Source organism: Heterocephalus glaber, unplaced genomic scaffold (assembly GCF_053883595.1).
Source record: "Heterocephalus glaber isolate CG9 unplaced genomic scaffold, H.glaber_assembly_v1.0 deba00001452, whole genome shotgun sequence".
Classification (NCBI taxonomy): Eukaryota; Metazoa; Chordata; class Mammalia; order Rodentia; family Bathyergidae; genus Heterocephalus; species Heterocephalus glaber.
The window spans coordinates 21,743,920-21,757,576 of NW_028258302.1; the positions used below are offsets into that span (position 1 = coordinate 21,743,920).

The 13,657-nt window shown below is 48.9% G+C and overlaps 1 protein-coding gene across 8 annotated transcripts in view; it reads left to right on the forward strand.

Annotated features, from left to right (window-relative positions):
* Positions 1–13,657, forward strand: part of Capzb (capping actin protein of muscle Z-line subunit beta) — a 127,300-nt gene that overhangs the window by 86,698 nt on the left and 26,945 nt on the right. For all 8 annotated transcript variants that reach the window (XM_087215104.1, XM_021262949.2, XM_087215103.1 and 5 more), the window contains 2 exons: positions 2,565–2,686; positions 8,068–8,181. In XM_087215104.1, coding sequence (XP_087071230.1) covers positions 2,565–2,686; positions 8,068–8,181 — 236 coding nt within the window. The remainder of the gene's footprint in view (positions 1–2,564; positions 2,687–8,067; positions 8,182–13,657) is intronic.

Genomic DNA, 13,657 nt, shown 5'->3' on the forward strand with positions numbered 1-13,657 from the left:
GAGGAGCCCAGCCTGAGCAACTTTAGTGACTTAGTAAGACCATCTCAAAAAGTAAATAGGGCTGGGAAATGCAGCTCTGTGCAAAGACCCTATGTTCAATCCCCCATAACCACACACTACACACACACACACACACACACACACGCACACTCACACACTCACCCACTCACCCACTCACTCGCTGCCGCCAAAAAAAGTAAAGCCAATTGGAGTTCGAGAGGTCTTGTATGGCAAAAGCTCCTTTCTTCCTCTCCACCTCTCACTTTCCTTCCTTTCTCCCACAGCCAATCAATGAACAAATAGTTTCAGTTAATATAAAGTGCTAGGAAGAAATTATGGAAATACTCTTTATCCATGGATTAACCTCTTGGGTAAGAGTGAATTCGGAGTCTTATCTACCAGATCCCATTTTCTTGTCAGCTTGACTGAAAGAAAGGGAACCAGCCAGCTTTGGACAGAACTGGGTTAAGAAGAACTGGGTCTGATTGTGTCCAGTGCCTGAAGCAGCTGGTGAATTGAAGTGTGAGGAGGGCTAGTAGTTGCCATCTGAGAGTAGCAGACAGCAAAGGGTGTGGGATCCAGAACAGGAGACCAGGGAGATGACTAAGCCCAGTGCTAATATACATGCTTTCCCTGCATGGGGCACTTTTCTGAAGATAGAATGCATTCTCTCATTTGAACCTCAAATTAACCTCAGTGGGTTTTTATTAGCACCCCTTTGCAGGTGAGGAAGTCAGGCTGTAGTAGAAAAGTAAAATGACTTGCCCAAGACTGGAAGCTCCCTTTCACAGAGTGGAATCAGGAAGTTTAGTTTAAGGAGCTCACTTAGGTAGAATGGATGACATAAGTGGAGATCCTCAGAGATGGGCTCAACGAGATAGGCAGATACAGAGGTGCTCAGGGTCATTTCTCTGGACCCATGATATCACAACTGAACCACCCTGACCCAGCTCCCTCAGGTAGAGGCTGTTAGACCTTCCTTCCTCAGCCAGGACTCCTCCCCTGATGAAGGGCTCTGTGACTATGACTGAGCAGCAGTAGGGCCAGGAGGGACTCTTTGCTATTTCCCTTTAGAAGTCAGTTATAGTCAGAGTTGAGAAGAGCAGGGGCTTTGGAGCCTTTTATCCCTGTCTTTGATTTCTGATCATATGGCCTTTGGGGAGCTTAATGACTCTAGCCCTAACCATCTAATCTGTAAAATGGGGACAATTCATACCTACTTTACAGCAGGTGTGTGTGCTTTCAAGTTAACAATGTGCTGTCTACAGAGGGCCCCTAACACAGTGCATGATCCATGACAGGCTCTTGGAAGTGGTAGCCAGTGACTGAAAATTAGCCCCCATTTATTGGTTTGCTGAGGGGAGGGCCAGTACACATGGAGAAGGTTCTGACTGAGCTTAATGGTGTGTGCATCTCCTTGGAGCTGCTCTGTGTGCAAGAGACAGATCATCTCAACAAGGCCAGAGTTTCTGTGTTCCTCCTCCAACTGTGCCTCTTGGTGCCTTCCAAGCTGAGTTCTAAAGGATGGGGTTGGGGAGGGGCTGGGTGCTCAAGATGCCTGGCTGACAGACTCTGGTGGCATGCTCTCTGTCCCTGTCTTCAGGTGCTGGTGAGGGCCTTCAGGAGGAATGCGGCCCCTCTTCGGATTGTCCTTGCCTTACAGTTTCATTTCTCTACTGGGAAGGGTTATTGGTGCTGTTGGCAGCCACCTGCCTGGTAAACTATATGATGGGGTCCCCATAAACCCAGACCATGAAGCAAGTCAGCACATGAAAATACAGCATGGAAATGACTCAAGGCCCAAGGAATCCATTTCTGGCAAGTGCTGCCATCCGTTCCTGGAATTTTTTGGTGGAAACTCATGTTTGAGGTGGAGGGAGGCACCCAGGAGCCTGCTTACAAGCAGGGACCTGGTCACAATCAGCAGCATTTATCCTGAGGTCCAGTTCTGCCTGTCCCTGACCATGAGGCTGTCTTCCTCAGTGAGGCTGCCTAGGCCGGGCTATGCTGGGGAAAAGCGATACGAAGCCACCTCCACAGCAGATAGGACTGACTGTATGAGCCAGGCTGGTAATGCTTGGCCAGGGGCCTGGAAAGTGTTGGAAACGCCACCCAGCACAGGGGAGCCTGTGGGAGTTCCCAGCGCGGATGGGTTATTCTTCTCTGAGTTCTTTGGATTCCTGTGTATTTGAAATGTTTACCTTCTTCTCAGGACTTCAACTTGTCCTTTGCCCACTCCACAGAGACCAATAGCAACCACATACGTATTTCCATTTGCTAGACCACCCTGGCGATCAGGTAATTAGAGCTGCACACAGGTTTTGGAAGGAAGAGTGTATTGGAAATCACACTCCACTGTAATTCAAGAGCAGGTTTCTTTATAGAGAGACACAGTTGGTGTCAGGCACATGTGGAAAAGAAAAGAACAGGCCTGTAATTTTGGCAGGACAACAAAGGACAGATGTTAAATATACTGACCACAAGATGGCTACGGTAATCACTCATTGACCTGAATTCAGGGTGTTATTTTAACCAGTTTCTACCTGCTCCTTTCTTTCTGCCAGGTCCCCAGTCTGTGTGAAGATCTCCTATCTTCTGTTGACCAGCCACTGAAAATTGCCAGAGACAAGATGGTGGGCAAGGATTACCTTTTGTGTGACTACAACAGAGATGGGGACTCTTACAGGTGAGCTCATACTCGGGAGGGCCATGATGTCAGCCACTCTGCCCTTTCTGGCAGCACAAGGACCTCTGGACTTTGCCAGGCTACCAGCCCACCCACCTGTCTTTCCATTTGTCCTTCTGTCCTCTTCTTTCCTCTCTTCTGCCTCTTCCCCCCTCCTTCCAGCTGTTCATCCCGTCCACCAGCTGAAGCACCTGTCATAAGCATTGGAGGTAGAACCCTTATGCATCTTACCGTCTATGGGAGAGGAACGTTACCAAAACAGCTGCTGCGTTGTAATTCCATTAGCTCTGCAAAGGGCAAAGTCCAGGGTATATAGGTGATGAGGGTCCTGAGGACAGGTTTCTGTGGTTAAGGGATGCTTGATCTGGCTCCATCAGATCTCTGTCCATCCCCATGGTGAGGGCTGTAAACAGCCAGGCTGACGTTAGTCCTTGCCCTGGGAGATACATTTCATCACCTAATAGTCATGCAGCCAGTGCAAAGCTTGTCCAGGGTTTGGGGTTGAATAGAAGATGACTTCCTGAAGGAAGTAATATCTGAGGCAGGTTTTTAAGGGTGGATGGTGATTATTCCTAAGAGTGGGATTCCCTAAGCAGTCTAGTATTTCCATGATGGAATTATTACTCAACACCTTGGAGAATGGAGGAGTATCACAATATGATTTAGGTGTATTAGAGGACACATCACCTGGGCTCAGGCCTGAAGCTTCAGCCTGATGCTCTCACTGAACAGGGCACTGTGTGTCTGGACAGCAAAAGCAGGTGGAATTACTTGAAGTCAGCCAGTGTGGGCTGCAGACCAGCACTGGGGCTTTGACACTTGTTATCTCTGGTCTCTGTAGCATCTTTGTGTAAGCATGTTTGGCATACCGGGCACTGTTCTCAGCCTCTCTTCCATGGAACGTGCAGCCCAGTAAGGAAGCCAGCCAGACTGTAAGCACATGCATAAGTAATATAGGTTGTGAAAGTGTTGCTGGAGAAAACAAAGGACACAGAGAGGAGGAGACAGTGGTTACACAGGCAGAGCTTGCCTGTTAAGTGCGATGTCAGGATGAAAACCTTCAGTGACACACAGGTCTGGGAGAAGAGCTTTCTGTGCGTCAAGGCCCTGGGTGGAGATAAGCTTGCTGGCACTGAGCTGTGAAGGCCAGCGTGAAGAAGGCATGAGGGTGGGAGAGGAGATCAGAGGCATGGCAGGGAGGGCACACAGGCCCTTGAAGGCCAGCCTGATGACTAGTGGGAAGAGTAAAAGAAACAATATATGTAGTGCTAAACAGCACAGAACTTGTATATTTGAATGGCTTAGTTTACACTAACGTTTTATAAGAGACTAGACCAGTGTTTTATGATCATTTTCCCTTCTTGACTTCACACTGAAGTTAGGTAGAAAATATGTGATGGCATAATCTAGGGCAGGGCTGGAGTAGAGATGGGAAGTAGAGGTGTGACTGAGAAGTATGCAGGCTGGTATGCAGATGGGCACAGTTTGGGAGAGATGAAGGGCCCGGGAAGCTGGAAGGTGGGTTACTATTGACAGCAGGGAGGAAGACTCAGGAAGGACCTGCCTTGGGAAGTGTTAAGCTTGAGATGCCTGTTAGACCAAAGAGGGCATGCCGAGTGGGCATGTACCCACAACATGGACCTCCCACAAAGAGGGCTGGGCGGGAGATGAATCACAGAGCTTGTGGTATAGTCCTGAGTCAGATCGAGTTCACAGCGTGGTGTCAGGCTTTGTTTTCCTTGTAAGCCTCTTGGGAAGTGGGTGGAACAACTCTTGGAGAAAAAGTCCAGTGAAGGTGCTAAATGGTCTGACAGCCCAGAGTCACACATGGCCATGGGAAGCACCCTTGGTAGACCTTTGGCTCAGGCTCAGAGAGGGCTTCTTGGAAGAGGTGGTATCAGCATTGTTGTTTTTCTTTTTTTTTCACTAGAAAGCTCAAGGTAAGGCAACTCTGTAAGGCAGCCTATCGAGGGGAGCCAGTGGAAAGAAGGGATCAAGTCCACACTGAGGCTGTGCTCCCCTGGGACCTGTGGTCCTCCAGGGTGGGTGCCCTGTAGAACCTGCCCCTCTCCAGTGGTCCCAGAGGGCTCTGGGGATCTGAGCCTCCTTGTAGAAGAGCATGGGTGTCAAGGCAAACCTGGTCTTTTCTTCTCTCTCCTCAATAGGAAACTTCAAGGTCTTCTGATTTTCCCCACACATTTCTATCCTATGTTTGATCATTTGCTTAAATAAGATCCTTATGGTGTGATCGCTGCCAGCAGCACTGTTTGAAACCTGTTAGCTGAAACAAAAAGCTCTCAGGGGAAAATGAAAGGCCTGACTTTTGAAATCTAAGCACCCTGTCCATCTGTCTTTTCTCAGATGGCCTCCATTTAAGCTCTTAAATGTGTTCTGAATGCCCCTTCCACTAAGAATATTATGGGTAATGTTAGGATTTTTTCCCCCAGCTACAATTACCCCGGCTCCAGGCCTAACGGCTTGAAATGCTGTCGTCTGTGAGCCAGGAGCAATGTGAGTTACAGGCTGCTTGAAAGTTCCAGGCCCTCAGTCTGCAAGAGGATGGGCTCTTGTGTCTCCTCAGGTTGCCTTAAATGAGAGCCAGTTGGGCGGGGGTGGTGGTCCCAGGCCACAGAACAGCAATGGCTGGTCCACTGTGGAAGTGTCTGGCGGATGAGTGTCCTGAGGGGGAGTCTCAAAGCAAGCATGTGGGGATGCAGGAGTTAGGTTCACACACATACCCCCACCAGTAGAAACACCAAATCTCCTTTACAAGTAAATAGTGGTAATGACAGTGGCAGTGGCGTTCGTCCAACAGCATTCATGTCTTTGAAATCCAGTGCAAGTCCTTGAGGTTTTTTTGTTTCTTTGTTTTATAGAAAGTGTCTTGCCATGTTGCCCAACTGGGATCAAACCCCTAGGCTCAGGTGATCTTTAGCATCCTGAGTAATTGGGAGTACAGGCACAAGCTACTGCAGCCAGTTCAGTTTTGGTTTTTTTGAGCTTGTATATCCCTGAGCAGAAAGAACAGAAAGTTACTCTGTCTCTGTGGCCTAGAGGACCACCTGCAGAACTTCCCATCTGTCTTTCCTTCCCTTGCTTATGGTCTCAGCATCCTTATCCAGCAGCCAGCATAGGCCCTCTTTCCAAAGACTTGCAGGCTTGGGCAGAAGAAGGGAAGGATTATAATAGTGTGAGAATTCACATCTGGATGTCTGGGAGGGGCGGGGAAGAGGGAGTGGTCACTTCTGCTTTTGTAGGGGAAGTACAAGAATTTATTTATTCTTTTAGCAATTTATTTTTAAATGAACAAACTTCTGAGTGTCAGGCACTGTTCAGGGGCTGAGAAACCAGTGGAGAGCAAGGCAGGAAAGCCATATTCCTCTTTGAGCTGAAGTTCTAGAATTGGCTATCTAGATTTAAGTTCATTCAAATTAAATAAGATTAAACTGTAGCCCCACGGGCACACTAGCCACATCTCAAGCATTCTGAAGCCACACGTTGGTCATGGCTACCTTGCTGGCCAGGGCAAGTGCAGAACATTTCCATCCTCACAGAAAGTTCATCCATGGGTGAACAAGGCAGGTTCCCGGACGAGAGGCAGCCTGGGAAAGGAGAGGCATCACCTCCTCTCCACACCAGGTTGTGATGTGTGTGTGTGTGTGTGTGTGTGTGTGTGCGCGCGCGTGCGCGCGAGTGCAGGCAGACTAGGAGCTAGTGCCAGTCCTGGGGCAGCTGGGGATGACAGAAAGGGGGTTTACCATCCATGCAGAGTCCCCAGTAGTTCTAGTGATCAGGGGCCTGGAAGTGGCCAGCTTGGAAGGAAAGGTTTCTAAGGCTCTTGCTGTAGTGGTCAGCATTACTGCTGCTTGGGGACCCTAGAAGGACACACATGATGACTCTTCACCCATTACACTTTGAGAGTCATCTCTGAGAAAGCTGGGACCTCTGCCCAAGGGCAGCTTACGCTAGTTCCAGACATGATTTGCTGACATAGATGCAATGTGGAACCATCAGTTAACCAGGAGAAGGCATCTGTGTACAGAATTTATTAAAACCAAGAAAGTGGTGATAGTATCTTTTCCCCCCTTAACATTAGTCTTACAATGAAAGGGTCTTTGGAGAATGAAAGTTCAAGGTCCTCAGGGAAGTGGGTAGGGCAGCGTGGGTTTCTGGACAGGAAATATCATGGGGTTCCTACTCAGGAGCATAAAGGTTTTTCCCCAGTTCCATCTTGTCTTTCCTTCTTTTCACTTCTCTCTCACCTTCTTAATTCTCTCTCTGAGTACCCATCCCCAAGAGTCCACCTGCAGGAACTAATGAATAGACCTTTCCCTGTAACCCTCTTCCCCATTCTTTGTGTAACAGTGCTTTATTGATGCAGCACAGTACACTTTGGGAAGTGCAGCACATCTTGGACTGCAGGGCTGGTTCCTGTTACTTCATAGTTGCATGGACAGCCCTCAGCTGTTGGGAAAGCTGCCCTCTGTCCCTGTGGGGTGGTCAGGCATTCTGCTTTTCTAATGGACAGTGAACCCTTGACTTCAGAAATCAATTCATTTGTGAAGACTGGTTGTAACTTAGGTTGGTTAGCTGAAGGCTAGCCTTCGAAGTCTCTCTCCTGTATCCAGGCAGTTCTCAGTGTTCTTAGAGAGACATTGGCCCAGGATTTCTCAATTAACCCCACACAGGAAAGGATGTTATAATGCTCCTTCTAGAACTCTTTAGGGATTCAGTCTGTATCTGAGACCATCTAGAAGCACAAGCGGCCAGCATTCAGATTGTAACTCAAGACTTTGTTCATAAGTTAAAACTAAATGTCCAGTTATAACCCAATTGGTTCGTATGTCAAGACAGTCATGACTTGATGGTTCACTGTAATTGGCATTTCCACTGGACCTAGGTCTCTTGCCTGCTGCTGTAACTGACAGCTCTATTCTTAGACCTTCCTGTGTGAGAAAGTCTTGGGAACAGTTATCTGGAGCCACCAGCAAGTCAGGGAGGAGAGAGGGACATCAGTTGATCACTACAGAGGAAGCTAAGAAAGTGGGAAGGGAAGGACTAGCATTTGTTGAACACTTGCTGTATGCCAAGCTGTGGCCCTGGCACTGGGCATCTTTTCTCTTGGCTCCTCACAACAGCCCTACCGTTAGCTTCATGTCACACAGCTGGTGAGAGAGGCCACTGGGTGCATCCCCCAGTCTCCCTTCTTCTGAGCCCTTGCTCTGAGAAACTCCAGAAAGCCCTCTTGGTTGCCAAGGCCTGAAATTTCTGGGCTGCGGGCAGTGGCTTTGAATTTTCAGGCAGCTGAGGCTCAGGCTTATTGCTCACAAGTCATGTTCCCCTGGAGTGACTCATACGACCTCTCCTTCCCTTCCCTCCAGGTCACCATGGAGTAACAAGTATGACCCTCCTTTGGAAGATGGGGCCATGCCGTCTGCTCGGCTGAGAAAGCTGGAAGTGGAAGCCAACAATGCCTTTGACCAGTACCGAGACCTGTGAGTTCCTTGCTCCTTTTGTCTTCTAGCTCTTGTGGCTTTGATGGGACAGATTTGGATGACAGTGTGACTGAGCCAGTCTCTGCTACATCTATTGCCTGGTTCACCCAACTGATTTTTAACTGGGATCAATTTTGGGAAAGAAAGGCTCAGAAAGATGAAGGTATTTGTCTAAGGCAACTGGCAGAGCCAGGGCTCAACCTCAGATCTGTCTCCAGTAACCTCTGGATTTTCCTGCCCCACACCCTCAGTTCTGACTGGGAGCTCCTGCAGTTCCCCCAGTGCCAGGGCAGGATGAGTCGAGGTCTCATGCATAAGGACTGTGCAGCCATCTCTAACTAACATTTTGTGACTCTTTGACTGGGCTTTGGCCTCTTCTTTAAGAAAGTTTAATCCCAGCACTCGGGGGGACTAAGGCAGGAGGACTGCAAATTCAAGCCCAGCCTGGGCAACTTTGTTACTTAGTGAAAGCCTGTCTCAAAATAAAAAGGCTGGGGATGTAGCTCAATGCAAAGACCATGTTTTCAATCCCCAGTACCAACAACAACAAAAAAGGCATTTATGCCAGACTATTTAGATTCTTTCTGTTCTCCTTTTAATCCTGCCATGACCATACTACCACAAAGATCAGTCACTTACTCACTCTTACAAGGGAAAGCTCCAAGAAGACTATCCTATCCTCTGGAGTGGTGTTTTTTGTTTTGTTTCTTATCAGCAGAATCTCATTTTAAATTAAATTCTACACTGAAAATACAGTGAGCTGGGTATTGTGGTGCACACCTGTAATCCCAGCTACTTAGGAGGCTGGGGCAGGAGGATCACAAATTTGAGGCCAGCTCAGCGAGACCTTGCCTAAAAATAAAAATGAAAAGACCTGGAACTGTTGGGGTGCTAGCATACAGATTCAGTCTCAAATACCACCCCACACCCCAAGTAGTGAGTGTGGGTGTGTAGCAAAGCTGTCAAATGTGCAATCCTAGTTCAATACAAATTCCATCATCGGAACAGGGACCTGCAACCTTTTTTGCTGAAAGGGGCCAAATAGACATTTGAGGCTTTGTAGGCCATGGAAGGCTATTACTATTTTTTTCTTTTTCTCTATATAAATTTTTAAAAATGTAAAAATCACCTCTTAAGCTTTGATGTAAGTGGGATCTGGCTCTCAGTCTGTAGTTTGCCCCCTCTGGTCTAGGATGTAGGCAAGAAAATGGAAATCCGAGAAACCAGGCATCTGAACATCTGAATCTGTTGTCAGAAAAGGAGGTGCAGGACCTTCAAGGCAGGCTGTTGGGATGTACTGAGCAGCAGCGCTTGCTCTAACACGCTTAATAAGAAGTGGCTTTTGGAAGTTTGTGAGGCAAGGAGGCACTTCTTGGCCTGACACAAAGCCCCGTAACATTGCACAGATGAATGAGATACACAGCCATAGTGCTAAGGGAGCCGTGACTGAGTGGCCCTGAACATTTCAGGAGCCCCAAGTGTAACAGTATAATACAGTTTGTTTTCAGTACCTTCTCATGTGCCAGTATTTTATGTGCAATATCTTTAATCCTTAAGAGAACTTTTGGGGAACATTGTTTCATCCTCTGTGTTACAGACGAAGAGACTGAGGTTCCGGGATATGAAATGACTCATAAAGAACAACAGGGAATGGAGGCAAAGAGTTGAATTTGAATCCATATTTGCCTGAAACTTCCACAAATTGTTGATTTCAGTTAGAATAGGTTTCACTGCTTAAAGGTCCTCACAGGGCTGGGGAGTTAGCTCAGTGGCACCACACCTGCCTTGCAAGCACAAGGTCCTGAGTTCGATCCCCCATAACAAAAAAAAGGTCCTTACATCTCAAACCTGTTGTAGAACTCCTTCCCCGCTGACGCTGACAAGATGGCTCACTGCTCTAACATAGTTTATTTATTGTTGCCTTGGCAACTAGGCTCAGGCAAAGTCCCTCTGGGGAGGAGGTGTCCCACACCACACCACCTCAGGCCTGTTGGCTGTTGAATAAGGGCCAGGAAGATGGCCTGCATCTCAGTGCTGATGGGGCATGCTCAGGTCCTCAGGCAGACCCATCCCTGTTAGAAAGAAAAGGCACCACCTCCAGAGCAAGATTAGTACAACATTGTTTGCTGGAGGACCGGGTAAGTGAGGCTGGTGCTCCCAGGCAAGAGCAGATCCACATCCAGTGCAGACCCATCTTTTAATTTCTGACAATCCTGGTGTTTCAGAGTTGTTGGATCTGTTAAATTGCAGCATTAAAACTGTGTTTGGCTTGTACCTCTTGACCACCCATGGATCAAATGACTGAAAGCTGCCAGACTCCAGCCATCTCTGGGGTCACTGCTCTTATGGGGTATGCTGGACTGCTGTGAACTTTCAGGGAGCTTCTGGTTTGTGACCTAAACTTCTCTGTATACTGGGAAGGCCACACTGGGCTTGCTCACCAGAGATGTGACACACACACACACACACACACACACACATCAAACGAAGACAGAGGCCTCAGATGCCTTGCCCTTGCCAACAGCAGACCTGGCCCTGCAAGCACTGGGTTCCCTCTCTGGTCATAACCCGTGAGCCCTTTAGCCTTGTCTTTCCTTCCTCCTTGAGGTGCTTAAAAGATGAGTAGAAGGAGATAGCAGTGAGTGTGAGGAGGTCTGAAGCTGAAACAAGATCCAGGCCAGGCAACCCACCAGATATACGGAGTACTCAGTGTCCTCAGAAGGTTCCTGCCACAAAAGAGAAAATTCTATTCACAAGACCCTGAGGGAAGGCTGCATTCTATCTTCAGGCCCTGGCTTTGATACCTAGGTCTTTAAAGGCTTTGACTTTGCAGGGAGTAGGAGTTAATCACATGCACATGGAATCAGTATGGCCCAAGTGATGGGGCTGGGGCCAAGATGGCTGGCTTGCAGGCCCTCTGGCTTCTGACTACTGTAGGGGTGTGGCACCTCACCCCCTCTGGCCTGTGCACAGCATTTCTGAATTATGGACTAAAAGGGCCAACAGTTGAAGTGTGGCTTTTCCCCCACCATAGGCAAAAGGTGAGTAGAGGTCCAAGGAGCTGAGGTGTGTGTCCTGCACAGTTCCCTTTGAAGTCTGCCAGTTCCTAGATTTCCCTGCAACACCTAACTCCTGTGCCACACACACACACACACACACACACGCCTCCCACGTGTACCAATTCTCTTCTTTGCCATTCTGAAGCAGCTTAAAGGGATCTACAAGTCCTTTTCCCATAAGACTGTCAAATAGCTATTGATAGCACTACCTAAACAGCTCAGTTTTTAGATTAAAGTGAGCCACGTCGCTGAGATTGCCTGGAAGATGATAGGCCCATTTGCTAGAGTGCTGGGGCTGGGTAAGGGCATTACCTACCCCAAGTCATATTGAATTTTGCCACTTCTACCGGCTCACCGGTACCTTGGCTGTTCTCATCCCTCTGTCCCAAGCCCAAGGGGATTTCCCTGATTGATTAATAGCTCAGGCTCGGTATAGGAACCATAAGCACTGAGGTGGGAAAGTCAGGAAAGGCAGCAGAGATGGCAAACTCATGGGTGACTGGCCTGTGGGTTGCTCCACATTCTTTTTTTTTTTTTTGGTACTGGGGATTGAACTCGGGACCTTGCACTTGCAAGGCAGGTGCCAGAACCACTAAATCCCTGGCTCCTCCACATTCTTTCCCAAGAGAGTTGATGCTTTGCTTTTTTTAGGTCCATCCTAGTCTAGCTCATCCGTCACAAAACCTCATCACTGGACCCAAGAGTCCATTTTTTTCTGAGGAGGTATCTAGAAGTAGAGCCTCAGATGCAGGCAGGCACTCGAAGCTGCCAGGGAATTAGCTTGCTTAAGGGCAGGTTGAGCCACCATAGGTGCTGGGAGCCCCAAGGGCAGCACCTTGACTCTTGAGGTCTCTAGAGAAGATGATAAGCTCTTCCTGCTCCATCTCTCGTGTTGGGCTGCGCCTGGCCTCTGTCAGCCTGGGTTGCGAGAGAGACCAGATGTTCTAACGAAAAGGGCTGGCACCACTCTCTTCCAAAGATGATCAGTCCCATCTGCGCCAGACATCTTGTCCCGTGCTCCGCAATCCTTGGCTCTTGGCTTGGAGCAGATAATACCTTCAGACATGCGGTTGTAATTTATTGGCCTTATAAGTTAACGTTAGTGGGTGTGCAATTGATTGAAATCAAAACTTAATGAAGGCCAGAGTCTAAAGGGTGGAAAAGCAGGGTGAGAAGGCATTTTGTGTTCTTCCTTGTTTGGGGCTTTAATTAGCTTTTCTAATCAACCCTCCTTGTCTGGAAGAAGTTTACAGAGTGCAACAAGACGGGTGTCCTTGTGGCAGTCCCAGAAGCCCATGGGCCTCTGTAGGAGTAGCCAGGATACTTGGTAGATGGGCCTCTCCAGGCTTTCTGTCTGTTCTCCCCTTTCTGGGACTGCATTAGATTGTGGCTGTTTTCACACCTTCCACTTTCCATCTGTATAATCTGATGACATTAGAGCAGCTGTGGTCCAGGAAGGGCAGGACAGCCACAACTGTGTGTGAAGTTTGGTACCTTGGTGCCCTGGGTCCCTGAAGCTGCACGGCCCAGCCCCAGGCCCTGGGCTCTTGGCCACTCCTTCCTCTGAACATGGGCACTGAGTGTTTCAGTCCTGTGGGGAACTGCAAGTAGCAGGGAGACCTTCTAAAGAAGCCCTGCAGAAGTGTGGGAGTAGTCACTGGGATCCAGGGAGGGCCCCCCAAAGAGGAGGCAGCCAGAGTGAGTCTGGGGCCAGGCCACAGAACGGGGAGGACCTTAGCCTTAAGAGGGATATGAACTTGGTTGTGTAAGGTAGCTTCCATGAGCCGGGGGCGCTCAGCAAGGTACTGTGTTGAGTCCCCTGCTGCTGCAATCCTCACATCTGTGCAGCATCCTTGGGCTGCTAGGCTATCAGCCTCATCCTGATGATGCAGCAGTTACCTATATGGATGTCTCCTCTGTGTTTGTGACAGTGATACTGGGCTGCTTGTGTAGTGGCCTTGGCAAGGTAGCAGGCCAAGTGATGTGGCTGGCTGCATGGGAAGGCTGTGCGTCAGGTCGTGGCTAGGCCACCACCCACCATGAGACCTCAAGTGAGTCTGTCTGGAAAGTGGAGTTAATGAGTCCTGCTCATCCCGCCCCCTGGAGCACATGAGGACACATGAAGCTCCCATCTGTGTGACTGGAGAGAAAACACTTAAGGCCATCAGAACACATTTCCCAAGAGCCTTGAGGGATAGGCAGTGCACTGAGGCACAGCTGTGGTGGAGTTAAGCTGCCTCTGCCCTGCTGAGGCTCCCAGGTGACAGGGCTGAAGAGGCACACATGGGAACAGTGAACAAATATGTCAACACTGCCCGCACCAGTCAGGAAGTGTTGTGAAGAGCCAAAACAGGCCCCCCGAGAGCAGAGAGGAGAGGGACTGGGCTACAGATGAGGGCAGCTGAGGACACTGCTGT